Genomic DNA, 16,819 nt, shown 5'->3' with positions numbered 1-16,819 from the left:
GTTTGGTGGAGACTGTTGGGAATAACCCATGTGTCCATCTTCCTGTGGTTTCGGAGTCCCAGCGTTCCTGCCATTGCTTTATTAATTCTTGTTTGATTTTATGATTTACAGCTAGTTCCGACAATGGAACCGCCATGTCTATTGTGTCTCTTTCGGTTGCCCTTTTTGCTTCTTCGTCTGCTCTCTCGTTGCCTTTTGTTCCTTCATGGGCTTTGACCCAATTGAGGACTGTGTTGTGCGTTTCTTGGAGAGTGCAGATAATCTCCTTAAACGCTTTTATGCTTGAGCTTGTAATCTTTATTTTGTTTAAACTCTGTAATGAGCTTTGACTATCTGTGAAGATTTTCATTGGGGTATTGTTGTCTGCATTGTGGCTTAACCATTTACACACTTCTTTTAGAGCCACAACTTCCGCTTGGAAGACTGTCGCTTCGTCATTTAATCTTATTTGTTTGCTCATAATTTCTTGGGAGTTCTTGTATATTACAAACGCTGCTCCTACTCTGTTGTCCTTTTTGGACCCGTCGGTGAACGCTTCTATCGCCTTGTCTTCTGGGGGGTCTTTGTACCATCTAACCTTCTGTGTTAGTGCTGGGTGTTCCCCTATTGTCGGAATCCTTTCTTCTATTTCGTGTGCTCATATTATTACGTCTCCTATTTGGAGATTTTCTTTGTAGTGGTGTAGGCGATACATGCCTGCTTCCATTTTCGCTTTTAAGTCTAAGGGGAGGATTCCTGCTAGGATCTGTAGGGCCGATGTCGGGGCCGTTGAAAAGGCCTTTGTTATGCACAGAAGTGCTATTCTTTGTATTTGGCTAAGCTTTTGTTTCTGTCTCTCTGTACCTGTGTACCAGGCCCATATGTCTTCTATCAGCTTTGGGTAAGGTGTATGAACGCCTCGTTGTCTCTCGACTAAAATTCCATCTCCATCGGATACATTACCTTAGTGACAACCAATTTGGTTTTCGTTCAGGCAAATCTACAGTGCATATTCTATCACAAATTGTAGAAGATTTGAATTCCAACAAGAATGCTGGCTACCACAGTGCTTTTATCAGTATTGACTTAAAAAATGCGTTTGATTCACTGTGGTGGCCAGCCATCTTGGCTGCCTTACGTCAAGCAAATTGTCCCAAGAATCTTTATCAGACTTTTCGGAGTTACCTTTCTGAACGAAAAGTACTATATCTAACCAATAGTGGAGTAATCACACGGACTCAAGATCGTGGTTGTCCGCAGGGTTCCTGTGCTGGCCCTGACCTATGGAATATCACGTTTAATTCTGTCTTATCCATGTCTTGGCCGGAGCATACCCGTGCTTATGCATACGCGGATGACACAGTTTTTATTGTAAGAGGACGGACACGTGATGAGCTTCAGCGTAATTCAGCTGAGACCTGTGATATATTTTATGCAGCATGTATGAAACTCAAACTTACTATTGCTGAAACGAAATCTCAGATCCTACTTATTCCCAAAAAGGGAGGATCTTTGGCACGCCGTCCAAGAATCAGGTGTCCGGATCTCAATTAAACCTCATATGAAATTCTTGGGCATTATATTTGATGAAAAACTAAATTGGATACATCACATACAGGAACTAAAACGCCGCACAGCCTCTATTGCCCTTAAAATGCGCCAGATGCAAGGTCGTGGTTGGGGTGTTAGCCCGTATATACAAAAGGTATCGTATACCACAGTGATCGAACGAATGATTCTGTATGCAGCCATTATTTGGGCCTATCCTATGCAAGGTCGTAAATCAAGGCATTTGCACAGCCTACAACGGCCATTTATGCTACAAATCACTCGAGCATACTGTACAACGGCCACCAACGCCCTCAATGTTATGGCAGGTTTAATACCACTTCCTCTACGAGCCTTGCAGGAAGCTGCACTTCAGTCTGTAAAACTTTTACGAAAACCTACCACCTTTTTTGATGATTTCATTACATCGGAGTCCTATGAACTTCCAGCTCCAACCTTGGAAATCCATCCCTTTGCCTATGGACAGGGATGTAACATCTTTCTTAAAGATCAAACTCCTGCTACTGTTCCAACTACTTCATACTATACTGACGGATCAAAAATTGATTCAAATACAGGCTGTGCCGTGGTTGGATTTAATAACGATCATATTGTATATCAATGGCTTGGCCATCTACATCTTCATAACTCTGTCTTCCAAGCAGAGGCTTTGGCCATCTTAAGAGCTATTCAAGAAATTAAATCTAGCTCCGTTAGGGAAGCAATTATCATTACTGACAGTCTTTCTTCCCTACAAGCTATTCAAAATCATCGGCATTCATCCCCACTCATTTTTGACATTCAACAAGAACTCCATTCTTCTATCAATACTCAAATCACATTGGCATGGACAAAAGGTCACGCGGGTAATCGTGGCAATGACCTTGCAGATGTGTTAGCTAAAGAAGCTGCACTAAATACTGACTCAGTCGCAGAAGATGTTTTTCTCCCGTGGCCATTTTCTCACCTTAAACGGGAACTTCTTTTGAAAACTCTTTCAGTGTGGCAGGAATATTGGGATGATGAACCTACTGGCAGAAGAACACATGAATATCTGTCATATGTTGATCATGACAGGCAAATAATACATCCACAACTAATTCGTTTTATATCTGGGCATGGCCCTTTTCCATGCTACTTTTATAGACATGGTACTACAGATACAGACATTTGTGTATGTGGACAACTTGGTAACCCTGACCATTACCTAACTGCATGTCCTATTACTCGGCAATACCATGTTCATCTTCCATCACACAATATTGCAGCTTTCAAGAAGCTTCTCATTAAACAGAAATATTATGTGAACAAAATAATACCGATTATGAATCTACTGCAGAGTTATGGAACAGACTTATGTCAGGTCAACTAAGTTATGATTCAGTATCAATAATGGAAGTGTTATTTATTCAAGCATCTTATTTATATCTATGTATATTTGTAACGGTTATTAATAATAGAATTACATATAAAATTACTCCATTCTTTTATTATAATTATATAAATTTACTCACTGTATTTTGTACTTCCTATTTCATTACTTACAAATATTTGTATATAATTGATAACAAATCTAAATTCCTAATCTATGTCATTGAATCATGTAATTATACTGTAATATATAATATAGCATCTTTTTATTTACTTTAGTATTTGTATAATTGTCAGTTATTCATATTATTACTATGTTATCATTATATATATTGTTTCCATATTGTGTTTCTCATTTACTCATAATATTGCTTTATGCCTGCTCTAAGCTGTATAATGCTATAATAGAGTCAAACTTAGAGTACTGCCACATGTTCACTTACTTTATATCTGTTTTATTGAAACCCTCATGTCTTATATCACGACATTAATTATGTATCATCTCTTGTTCTGCTTCGAAATAATATCTAGTATCATGGCATTACAGTATTGTCACACTGTTATTGATATCATTTTCGTGTATTTAAGTACATTCTAATCTGTACTCTGGCATCATAGAGTTATACTCGTACTGTATCATATAGTATCACTGTATATATTCTAGTATATTGGGATTATCAGTTACTTATATTATTATTACTTTATATACTGTATCCATATTGTCTCATTATTTACTTCTGGTATATTTATTATGCAACCGCCTCTGTTTGTTCTAAAGGTTTAAATTTGTATTGTTGTAACTCTCCAGTATTTTTACATGACATCAATTATGTCTCACCTTTGGTCCTGCTTAGAGATCATATATAGTTTCATGGTATTATGGTGTTGTCATACCTTTATTGATATTATATTAGAGAAATTGAGTGCATTCCTATCTGTGTCATGGAAAAATGGAATTATACTGGTAATATATGATATAGCACCTCTGTATTTATTTTGTATTTAATCCTAATTTGTGTTATGGTACCATGGAACCACACTTGTAGTATATGGTATTGAATTTCTGTAATTATTTCTGTATTTGTATAATTGTCAATCACTTACATTATTACCATATATACTGTATCCATTTTTTATTTTATTTATTATTAGTATATTGATTATGTAACCGCTTCTGTTTATACTAAGTTGTGTAGTGCTATATTAGAATCATACTTAGGGCACAGTAACATGTTCTCTTGTTTATATTTGTATCATTGTAACTCCCTTGTCTTATTTCAAGACATCATTTTTGTCTCACCTCTTGTCTGTTTTGATATAATATATAGTATCCTGGCATTACAGCATTTTGACAGTTATTTATATTATTACTATATATACGGTATTCATATTGTATAATTATTTAATTATAGTATTTTGATTATGTAACCGATATATGTTATCTTAAAGAGTTATTTTGTAGCCTCTCATTATCTTGTCACTGTTGTCTGTACACCTTTGAATATTGCATAATTGTATCTATTGCACTTTTTATCCCTAGAAGTATCAATTATATCTTTGTGTATCTTCTACATCTCATCTTAATGTGTCATTTTGTAACTGGTACTTTCTTTAATGTGTATCTTTTATGTATGTGTAAGTATCTCTTATTATATTATCTTTAAATATGTATCTTTTATGTATGTGTAAGTATTTTGTATGTATATTCAAATTATTTTCTAATCAGAATCCATGCATGTTATGTTACTTAAACATTTAACTATATCTAGTTAATGCCCAACAGGAACTGTTGTCCTCACATTTTGAATATCGTATAAATATATCTATAGCAAGTTTTCATAAACGCATCAAGTACATTATTATGAAGCTCTGTTGCAGTGTCATAGCTCTGTTGCGTCATATGTCACTTTAAAGTGTTATCTTGTAGTCTCTTAATCTACTTCTTAACGTGTATCTATTATGTACGTGTAGGCATTATGAATATATATGTCATATTACTGTATAATGAAAATCCAAGCATAATTTCCCTATTGGTAACAATGGGAACCTTACAAGGATTGTTATGTTTATATGGTCAACAGTTTTTGCTTTACAATCTGTCATATTGAATTCCTATGTAATACTGCTATTATATTATGTGACATATAAGATTTGTTCTTAAAATGCCTATTAATTGTAGAATATGTTCTTGTTATAATTCATACATAATATGGCCGAGTAATTGTCCCTTTTGTTACTGTATATAATTGGTCTTTAGTTTATACTTAATCACGTTTGCTGTGCAATATATAATTGTATTTCTGTTATTACTGAATTTCGTTATTCTTTAATATCTATCTTATTAATAGTTCGGCATACTTCTTCTATTAGTATAAATGTTTCATTGTTAGTATAATATTATTGCTAGTATAATGTTACTGTTAGCATAATGTTTTACATTGTAGAATATTTTTATTATGTATTGTCTTATACCCATAGCCTCTACACTCTCGATGTCAGTAATTCATATCATTGTTTTATTCAGCCCTTGTATGGACCTGTATTTGTTTTGTTATTTTTCAATAAATACTGGGCCTGGGCGTTGGATTGGAGATGATTCGGTCGGAGCTTTTGGTCCTTGGGACTGCCGACTGTGGGGTCTGGAAGTTGGGTTTCGGCTCTGGGTTCGGGGCGTTTGTGTGTCCCTTCGGCTCTAGACCTGGTGGACGTGTTGCAGATGCCAATTAATCATTATGGTAAGGATATGGCGCACACGTCCTCCGTCAACTGTCAACTGTACCTGTGTACCATATGGGACATCCATATAGTACCATTCTTTCTACCGCTTGTAGGTAGAGGGTCTTTAGTAGTTTTCCCTTTAGGCTCCATCTATGTGTGACCATTCTATTAAGACTGTTAATTAAACTTAAGGTCTTTTCTCTTATTTCCCCCAGGTGGGGTATCCATGTTAGTTTCTGGTCTAGCGTGAACCCCAAATATGTTAGAGTTTCACATCTGGGGATTGGGATGTTATTCCACTTTATTCTTGGGGGTGAACGGTGGAGCTTGTTCCCTTTGGGGAACAGCATTAATTTTGTTTTTTCAATGCTAAATTTTAATTTATAATTCTGACTCCACTTATGAATTTTATTCAGTGCTTTATGGGCTTTATCTTCTAATCTTAGTCTATTTCCTCCTGCTATGACTATTATAAAGTCATCCGCATATGCTTGTATTTCAACCCCTTCTTTGAATTGTATTTTTAAGGCTGAATCCGCCACTACATTCCAAAGAATGGGGCCGAGGTTGGAGCCTTGGGGCGCTCCCTTTTCATATTTGTGTAAAATATTGACTCCGTCCCTTCTGTACTCTATTGTCCTATTTTGAAGGTAGCTCTTTATGATATTGTATAAATTCCGTGGGCATTCTAAGTCCAAAAGTCTTTCGAGGACGCCTGGCCACCATAGGTTATTAAAGGCCGAGGCGACATCTAGTGAGATGACACATGTGTGCAGATCTCTTCTTTTGTTGTCATTTATTATTTTCACTAACCTGTCCATAGCATCTATTGTGCTCTTGTCTGGAGTAAATCCGAATTGTTTATTGTTCAACTTCTGACAGGTAATCAGATGGTGAGTTAGCCTTTTCGCTAGGAGTTTGTCTAAGACCTTTCCCCATGCCGATAACAGGCATATAGGGCGGTACGCGCTTGGACTTGTTGGGTCTTTTTTCTCTTTCTTAAAGGGAACTAGGTCACCTGTCTTCCACTCATCTGGGAAATAGCCCTTTGTTAAGCATGTGTTTAGGATTTTGGTAAATTTTTGACTGTCCGCCAAGAATAGTTCCTCCACTATCTCTATTGAAAGGCCGTCCTTCCCTGGGGCTTTTCCTTTATTGTCTTTATTATTATTTCTACCTCTTCTTCTGTGAACAGAAGATCATCCGCTGTGTGGGGCGTGTCCTGTGCTCTTTGACGTACCCTTTCTTGGAATGGGGTGTCATCATCCCTTGTATCTTGTGGGAAATGATAATTTATAATTGTCTTTATTGTGTCCTCAAGACTTGTTGTCCACCTCCCATTTATATCCTTGACGTTGCATAATTTTAGGGGGTATATGCTTTACCTTTGGCAATACTGAAGTATGTCCCGAAGGGGGATGATATTTTCAGATTCTCCCAGTAATTGTCCCATGACTTTACTTTCTCTTTGTATATTTGTTTCTTATACTGTGCCGCTACCCTTTTATATTCCTGTCTTTTGTTCTTTCTATCCTGTCCCCTGGACCTTTGAAAGATAATCCTGAAGCGTCTGACTTTACGTCTTAGCTCCGTGAGGTGTGGTGACCACCAGGTCTTTGTTCCTCCTCTTGTTTTTCGCTGGTTATTGTGGGGATTTGTGGGGCACTTAAGATTCTTTTGGTATGTGTCCTTAAGTTTTATTGTTGTCATTTGAATTTGTGAGTTTAACTCCTCCTCTTCATCTGTCACATGTATTTCTTCTGAAATATGCGTGATATCCCTTTTAAGTAGCAGCCAATTTGTGGCTCTTAATTTCATGCGTCTTGTTGGCCCCATGTTCGGGAATTCATTTTGAATTTGAAAGTTTATCGCTTGGTAGTCGCTCAGTGTTTCTCTGGCGTCCACCTCCCAGTTATCTATATGAAGTTGGTCTTTCTGGATAAATAGTGTCACATCTATTCACGAGTTACCCCTTGCTCCCGAAAATGTGGGGAGGGGCTGTCTGCATGGTTAATGACTGACGAGCCTGTTACAGCTATAAAGTCTCCTAGTCTTAGACCCCTTGGGTCTGTTTGGTTGGGACCCCATAGTGTGTTCTTCGCATTGAAATCGCCGCATATCACAATTGACATATTTGCGACATTTATTCTATCTTCTATTTCTGTCAATATTGGGTCTAAGTCGTTGTGGGGAGGGAAGTAAACTGAGAGGATGAGAAATGGAATTTTCCCGTCTATCTTTACCGCCACTATTTCTTCTGACGTGTACACTTCTAATGCCGGAATTTTTGAGTTTGTTATTATTATCGCACTTTTTGCTCCCTTGTCTTTATAATAAAGTCTATATCTTTGTGGGAAGCCGCATATTTTATCCTTTATTAGGAATGGTTCTTGTATGCAAGCTATAAAGACTTGCTCTTTTTCCTTTAAGTCCGTTCGTAACTGTAAACTTGCACCTTGAGTGCTGTAAATTTATTTGTGTTACTTGGAACTTATCCATAATTTATTTTTCTTCTAATTATGTCTAATTCTCTTTGTTTGCTAGGACATCCCTTATCTTTACTATTATGTTTATAATCTAATTTTAGACCATAGTCTTGATTCGCTTTTTTACAATTCCTACATCTTTCCTTTTTTGAGGGACAGTCACTTTTTAAGTGCCCTGTTTTCCCGCATTTATGACAACATTGGTCTTCTTTACAAAACTTTTTTGAGTGACCGAAACCTAGGCAGTTTTGGCACTGTGTAACTTGTATGTATTTCCTGACATTTTTCCTAGTCCAGAAAAGATTTAACTTTTTGTATTTCATTATCACTTTAAAGGCTATTGGGTTAACTGAGCACACCCAGTGTTTTCCATATCTACCATTCATATTAAATTTTACTTCTAGGTCTTTTAAGTCCACATCTGTGTTTTGCATTATTAGAGTTTCTTTTAGGGTCTCTGCCTCTATTCCTTCTTTTACATTATAGATTATGATTCTGGGGTTAAAGACGATTGGTCTTTGGGGTTCAACTAAGTCTTTAAGTTTTTCATTTTCTTTTATTGCTTCTTCTAGGATTTTTAGATCGTCTTCTTTAACTGTTTCTATTAATACACCACCTTTGCGTATATGCTTTACACTTTTAACCCCTATCTTTAAGTTATTTGGGTTGATGTTTTTCACTAATTGTTCTTTAACATCTTGCGAGGTCGCACCCTCGTCTTTGGGAAATACTAGAAGTTTATGTTCCTTTCTTTTAATTGATCGCGATCTCGATATTTGCCTTTGAGCATTAGATTTAACTTTATCTGCATAAGTCTCTTTTTGTGTTTTAGTCTCTACCACTCCTTGGATATAGTCCTCAATATTTTGTGTATTTTCCACAAGTCCTTCCAAGTACGCCATGCGTAGATTTTGTTTTGTCATTAACATCAACAACGATGTAAATTGATCCTTAATGGATTTTCCTAGTTTCTTTGAGATTTTCTCATTATTTAGGATTCCTTCTAGGGTGTTTAAACAATCATATGCTTCGTCTATTAACAGTTCTGCATTAGCACTTTTTACATTTGAACTTTGATTATTTACATCTTTCACACTGTCACTTTCACTGTCTGTTGTAATGACACTATCTGTTCTTCGAGCCTTCGTCGCCGGACCCTCCGTTTGCTCTTTGGAGGTTTCAGCACGACTTTCCAGCCCGGTTTCTTTACGACGTGCCATCTTGCCTTGTGTTGTAATTGGGCGCAAGATGACGTGTAGGGGATATGTCCTAACACAGGGACCACTGCATGAACCGTAAATGGGCCCAACTTACGCAGTGGCTGCTGTTCACAAGTCCGGTACCCTGGGGTTCTCACCGGACCTGCTACTTGGCTAGTGGAAATACGTTAGACCCTCTTTCGAGGGAGCCCCCAGACCACGGCAAGGTCTATTTCCACACGGGAATGCGACCAGCAAATGACCGCTAGTTGACCACGTTTAAACTCAGATAATTCTGGACGGCGCCCGATTTTCGTTCTGAGATGGGCCAACTAACTCGCTCTGAATTTCACAAGGCTCTCGCGCATGCAAAAAACAAAAGACTACTGGTATGAATCGCATTCCCCCTGGGGGGGCTCAGAGAAGCTGGTGAGCACCATTCCATTGTTTGCCGTTTAGACTCTGGATCGTACTGGTAGCACCAGCTCTCATCTATTATGACTATTGTTTGCAAACAGATTAAATCTTGGTCGCACGTGTCAATGAAATCTTGAGCAGCATGCTTTCGTGTTTCCTTCTGCTCGTAGGACAATGAGTGAGGCACAAAACGGAAACAGATCTTGCGCTTACCCAAATATTGGTGAATGATGGAACTAACACTGTCCTTGTTGATTCCCAATTCCTCCGATATCCATCATAAAGACAGTCGGCGAATGTTTAAGAGCATCTGTCGCACCCGCTCGATTTTGTCAGTCGTCACACTTGTTGAGGGTCAACCTGAACGTGATTCGTCATCTACGATTTCCTTTCCCTCCCGAAACATTTAAACCAGTTGTACACGCATTTTTGCTCACTGCGTCTTCCGTACACCTGAACCAATATAGGTTTCTGTGGCGGTTTTTCCCAATTTGTAGCAAAACTTGATAATTATCCGTTGCTGCGTTTAAATTTGTGGCGTGTTTTTAAACATACACATAGGAGACTATTCTACCTATAGTTCTTGCGCTTCTTACTACGTACCGTCTCTCCATTGGTCTTTACCTGTGCTTGCGCTGGAACGCATTTTTAATTCGCATTGTTTGTGAGGTATGTATCCATTCAATGAACGTTTCAAACGCACCTTCTAATGTAGATAAAGAACTGCATCAATATGTAAATATAATTATAATATTTTAAAGCATTACCCTTCAATCAATATGCTATTACACTATCTTCGTTATACCTATCTATATATTGTTATATACATATTTCAAGTAAAATACCTAATATTTGAATAATTTTTCTTCTTCTTTTTAAAATGCCCTATACCTTTTTTTGTGATTGAGCCTAACGAAGTTTAGAGAAATCGGCCATTATTTTTGTTAATTTCAACTGTCATTAATTTCTGCTTTCTATAATTAATAAACTTTTTTAAGTTCTTTGTTAGCGTTGTTGATAAATATAGCAGCACAGCAAATGCAACAGCTCTCAAATCAAGGCAGTTTCAATCCACCAATTGGGGACAAAACCCGTACATTACCAAAATCTTTTATCAAACAGTAGTCGAATGCATCGTCCTTTACGCTGCAGCCATCTGGTTCACACCCATGCAAGGACGCAAACAAAAGCAACTTCAGATTATACAACTTCCCTTCGCCCTCATGATGAGCAAGGGCTACCGCACTACAGCCACAAATGCTGATTAGTCTTGGCTAGCATTCCACCTCTACACCTGCGAGCGGAGAAAGAGAGCGTATTTACAAGAATTCTACAGCTCCGCAAGGATGCCAAATTCCACGGTACCACCTACAGCCCTGCAACGTATGAACGCCCCAGCACAGCTTCTCACTTAAATCCTAGTTGTAAAGGAATCAGCATGCACATCACTGTCTCTACCAACCAACCTCTTATGATCCCCGCAAATGCCTACACATATTACACAGATGGATTCAAAACAGAAAAAGGGTCGGCAACTCTTACGTACTCTATCACCACAATCAAAAGATTTCCCGCTGGAAAGGCCAACTCCACCAACATAATAGTGTCTTCCAAGCCGAAGCACTAGCCATCCACAAAGCACTACAACAAGCTACAAGAACCCCACAGCATCCCATTTACATCTGCTCCGACAGCCAATCATCTCTCCATGCCATCCTGAATCACCGCCACACATCACCTGTAATTATGGGCATACAAAGTCAACTTTACCCCAGCAGATATAACAACATTCAACTAACCTGGATCAAGGCGCACGAGGGCACAGAGGGCAACGAGGTTGCAGACGTCCTGCAAAGGAAGCTGCCAACGGAACCGATGCCCACCCAGAGAACACCCCAGCTCCGCCGTCTCATCTAAAATCAATATTGCATCAAGCACTCTTCAGAGAGTGGCAACATGAATAGAACACAAGTGAAACAGGTTGCCGTACCTATATCTTCCTTCAACCCACCAATGGCCGAGCGGTAAAGTCGCTGAACACTGGTAGTTCGGTCCAAGGTTCGAATCGCGCGAACGGGCTGCTTGGATGGGCGTTTTCGTGGTTTTCCCCATGTGTAACGTGTATATAAGCCAGTTTTCCTTAGAAAGTCCTCCACGAAGGCATCCCTCCCCTTAGGCAGATAGCCCTTGTGAGCTTTGCCATAATTAAATAAACCAAACCAACCTATATCTTCCTTCTAAAATTGTCAACGGGCCGTCTCATTGCAACACCACAACTCACAAGATATGTCACTGGACACGGCTTCTTCCCTTCATATTATTTCAGACACCATATCTCCAACACGGACACCTGCATCTGCAGCCGAGAAGGAGCACCCGGTCATTACATCTTCCACTGCCCACTGACAACCTTACCTCATATTAAGCACCCTACAATAATAACTGAGGCTTTCCAGCACTACATTATCAGCACTAAGCCAACAATAACACAAATCTGCAAACCCATCGACGCATTAACCTCCATGAGCCAAGATGTGTGCCAGCCATACTAAACCCTCGCCAGCTTCCCAGTAACAGCCCACCACATGATCTACAAGAGCAACCAAAGAGCATCGACTTCAAACATTTTAGGTTCCATGAAACTCCATGCAATTGTCACAGGATGCAATGCGTTCACTCCACTGTTACAACTACTACAATTTATGTAAACTACAACTATGTGAACTGTGCTACTGTGTAAACTACGATCTGTGTTTACCGAAAACACGAACTGTGTAAATGCGCAAAGTGCGAAACTGCAGAGTGTGTAAATGTGCATCTTCGTGTACTGCAACTGCAGATATTTGCTTCACTACAATCACAGCCAGCTGCACCCTCCTGTTTCCTCTGTAAAAATTCTCACAACGATCTGTGTACTGCGAGCTTATAAGTGCATGTTCGCAAACAGAGACTTCAAGAAACCGTAAATTATGTGCAAATTATGAATAACACGCGCAAACAGCGAATTACTTGCGACTATACACATGTGCAAACTGTTTACATATTGAACTACGCAACCGTGGACAACCTTATGTGCAAACGCTTGTGTTATCTATGCCCTACGAACTCAACTTATTATGCACTACATGCCAGTTTAGGTCATTATCCTAGCAGCTTAGCTCAACACATGCCTTAATTATATTTCTTCGCATGTCTTAACTCTTGCTCTTGCTTTTTTTTTTTAGTCCAAAGGGGCTTTCTCCCTGAAGGACTATTGTTTTCGTTTTGCGATTTTGCGTTGAATCACTATAAATGTCCGTTTCACTTTTCAAACTGTTGCCACCAAATGTTAGAGTCCTGCATTATGTTTGAAGAAATTAAATATATAAAAATCTGCAGAAATGTATGTATATTTCTCGCATTGTGATAAAATAACAACGGTACATAGAGCCATCGAATTTTGAACAACTTAATCCTCCTACGAATATGGGTATGTGGAAGATCAAATTTGAAATTTAGAATTTGTTTTATGATCGATTTCATATTTTGTAGAACTTTAACGAATTTTTGAGTAACAAATTCAACGATTAAAAAGCGGACAATGGCAACACTCTACGGGGAGGAAAAAAACTTTTCATATCCACCGTGTGGGAATGTGTATCGGAAATACTAAAGATATGCTCATTTTAAAATTATTTTGCGACATTGCTACTGAACTGAATTTTATGCTTTAAGTGCAAAAAACATGATATTTAATAAATGAAAATAACACACAAAAAGTTAAAAAAACACCCCTTTGGACGTAATTTAAAATCTGAAGATTTTTTTTAATTCTGCAACATTTTTGTTTCCTTGCCATTTCTGTTCAGTCAAAGTTTCTCCAAATCTGTAAAACAAAACACGAGCGTCCTTGTTTGGCCATGTATAACTTTTTCATGTCTCAATAAACTCCCAACGTAGCCTCTTGGGACTCCAGGAAGTTGTTGCCGCTAGATAGGGGAGGGCGGGAGACATACTCCTGTTTACCTATATTAGACACCAGACGTCCCCGTCCTCCGTAACCTGTAACCCCGATGATAAATGTGTGATTGAAAAGTCTGACATCTTCATAACAGTTTTAATTCAAGCATGAATTCCATCGCTACAGTTTTTAACGCAGCTTAAAATGTTTATTCTATTTCAGGCATGGAAAAGTGCCGCGGTACCTGGTTTGCACAAGGTCTTAGCAAAAGAAGGCCAGGAAGTGCGCTTCGTAGAGACGAAATTCTTGTTTTCAACGTGAGCTTAAAGATATTCTCCATCACTGGCTTGCTCATTCTTAGCGTAGCATTACTTTATCTGTGCTTTCAAGATAAACCAGATTACACATTTTTTTGCTTCCTTTGCATTTCCATTGTACTTGAAATACTAGTGCTCGTATTCAGGTGAGTAAGCTTTAAAATATGATTATATTAAAGTAAGTCTTTGCATAAGATTATTCATTACAACAAAGTACTCTGGTATATTAACTTAGAAGCAAAATACTTTCTTAAAGAAACTGTTACACATCCAGGATTTCTAAGGATTTTCTTTGCGTGAAATCTGAAACATCAAGAACGCATTATTCAGTTATTAGCTTGGATGTACTTACTACTTACATTAGAAGAAAGCGCGTGGTAGAATGCAATTGTTATTTACCTTCTTCCACATTTACAAAGTGACTAGGGACGTAGTTCTTCAAATCCAGCTGATGATGGGATAGCGTCCATTACATTCTAGTTCCATTGCCATTACCAAATTAAAAATGTTTTGAAGAAGAAAACGTGCAAAAGCAGCTTCTTCCTCACCGGGGTCCACCAGTGACCGAACGGTAAAGAATTAGACATTGGAAAAAGATATAAACTTCATAAAACTCATCAAAAAACTCAAGAGGGTTTTTATGGAGATCTCTGATTTTCTTGTTGCTGGCGTTTTTGTATTGATTTGGAACAGACTTGAAATAAATAATGTTCTAATCTATTACTGTTGGCTTGACACTTTTATACTTTTTCTCATACCATTTATTAAACTCAGTTTCTCACGCCAGGAAACAAACCTCAAAAGTATGAGAAAAGGTTGTCGAAAAGATTCAAGCCATGCTCCGCTGTATATGACTTTTTTTGCTGAGGCAGAATAATAAATTGCTTCGGCATCGAGCTCCATCAGTGAATTACAGTTTCATTTCTATATTACTTTCACAACTCAGATTCAGTGTCAGGGTTTCTATTTTTTTTTTTTTTTTTTAATTGAAGAAACGTTTACAGCTCCTTTCTCAGAAGAAGGTTAAATCTCAAATTTTCATCCTTAAAATTTAACCTAACATTTTTCATGGTTAATTTAAAGATATAAATTAAAACTTTTGTTTATATTTTCATATAATTACTAAGCTGGTTACTTTTGATCGCTCGGCAATGTAGTAGTTGACAATATGGTAAAGCATCATTTGTTATTTTTTGTGCCTTTCTAATGAACAAGTACAGAAAATTTCTTTAAAAATGAAACTTAAAAATAAAATCTTTAAATGCAATTTGTAGTTACATTTTTAATAATTATAAACACTATAATTTTTCCTATTTTCTGTTTCATTTTAGTACCATTCCTTGTATGTGCAAAAGTCAACTGGAAGATGAACTGCTGCTGAACCACGAGCCAGGACTGGTCACGTATACGCAAGAAGTGTTTCAACCTGTAAATAATCATACTTTTAGCGTAAATGAGACTGAAGTTCATTACATGGATTATGAAACTTCTAAATATATGCAAGCTTGCCAGAAAACAGCAATTATGTATCCACCTATAATAAACTCTACTTTTAACGTTCTCTGATACACAACAGCAAAAATTAATTTAATCAAAAAAATCTGGGAAACTGCTCAGAAAGAAATTAATTTTTACGAGTTTTTTAATCATTTTGAGATCTCTAAGGGATTATAAGTAAATATTTATGAATGTCTATTTTATTTATGTTATTTACCCGAGTACACTTACAGAGCTTTGTCTTCTTTTCTGTTATGTCACTGGAGACATTATTAAATGTGAAGAATTTTAAAATTTATGAACTGGTACATCTGCTACATATAAACTGCATCCATATTCTCTTATCTAAATGGTTTTAATAAAAAAGAATTTTCTTGTCATTTTTCCCCTTTCATTTCATGTTACCTTATTATCATAGTTTTTTTTTTTTTTTTTTTTTTTTTTTCAAATATTGTCTTACTCACTTTCTCGTTAAAAACTATTTTTTCGCAAAAATTTCTTTTCTTTTTAAAATTGATCAGATCTTATAAACCATGAAAATACTTCAAAAAGTATTTTGTGCAATGTAAAGTGCTCTTTTGATCGTCAACTAACATTAAACACAACTTAGGATAATACATTTAAAATTATAAAATGTATGAATAAAGTCAATATTATTTCTAATTTCCTTATATCTGTAATGAAAATTGCAATAATTATGATACAAGCCCATTCCTTCAAAGTTAATGAAGACGGTCATGAAATTAAATCCTAAAAAGTAATGTTGACAATGTGCATGCTAAAAATTTTATACTTTTAGATAAAAAATATAAAAAATGATTATAACTTTAAGTAATAATCAGAAGTAATAAACACGTAACAAACAGTATTATTGTCTCAACACATTCTTAATGAGCCTCAGTTACTAGCTTCAGTCAATTCTCATTGCTTAATCTTCCAGTAGATTCTTCTTTTATATATATATATAGGAACTCGGGCATTAAAGCTGACAACGTAGACTCCGCTTCCTTTTATTCAATAAAGGATCAGGTAGCAGGACATTCTTTAACTGCTGGACATGAGGATGATCCAGCAGTTTTAGTCGATTAGGACAGGAATCGCCCATACACCTCAGGAATCGAAGGCACTGACTCTTTGAATAGCAGCATCAAATGTACCGTATTTAATCAGAAATAGAAATGAGAGGGAGCACTTTTACTCTCTTTCATTTACTTCTTTCACTTCTTAAACAGGTGAAAAGGCCACTTTGCTCATAGCCGTTAACGTTTACATCGTAGAACTTCATGAGGTGATTTATCAATATCTTGTAAAATAGGAATGCAGATTTCTAATATGCAGCTAAGCTCG

The 16,819-nt window shown here is 37.1% G+C and overlaps 1 protein-coding gene across 5 annotated transcripts in view; it reads left to right on the top strand.

Annotated features, from left to right (window-relative positions):
* The window catches only part of LOC118191006 (uncharacterized), a 38,569-nt gene extending 22,717 nt beyond the window's left edge, over window positions 1–15,852 (top strand). For all 5 annotated transcript variants that reach the window (XM_035361799.2, XM_035361798.1, XM_085810822.1 and 2 more), the window contains exons 2-3: window positions 13,881–14,121; window positions 15,307–15,852. In XM_035361799.2, the coding sequence (XP_035217690.1) occupies window positions 13,883–14,121; window positions 15,307–15,541 (474 nt within the window). In that variant the 5' untranslated portion in view covers window positions 13,881–13,882 and the 3' untranslated portion in view covers window positions 15,542–15,852. The remainder of the gene's footprint in view (window positions 1–13,880; window positions 14,122–15,306) is intronic.
* The last annotated feature ends 967 nt before the right edge of the window (window positions 15,853–16,819 follow it).

Source organism: Stegodyphus dumicola, chromosome 2 (genome assembly GCF_044657685.1).
Source record: "Stegodyphus dumicola isolate Sdum_Otavi_A_Nest chromosome 2, ASM4465768v1".
NCBI lineage: Eukaryota > Metazoa > Arthropoda > Arachnida > Araneae > Eresidae > Stegodyphus > Stegodyphus dumicola.
Note: the sequence above shows the minus strand (reverse complement) of the source record. Positions and strands in the feature narration are given on the sequence as shown.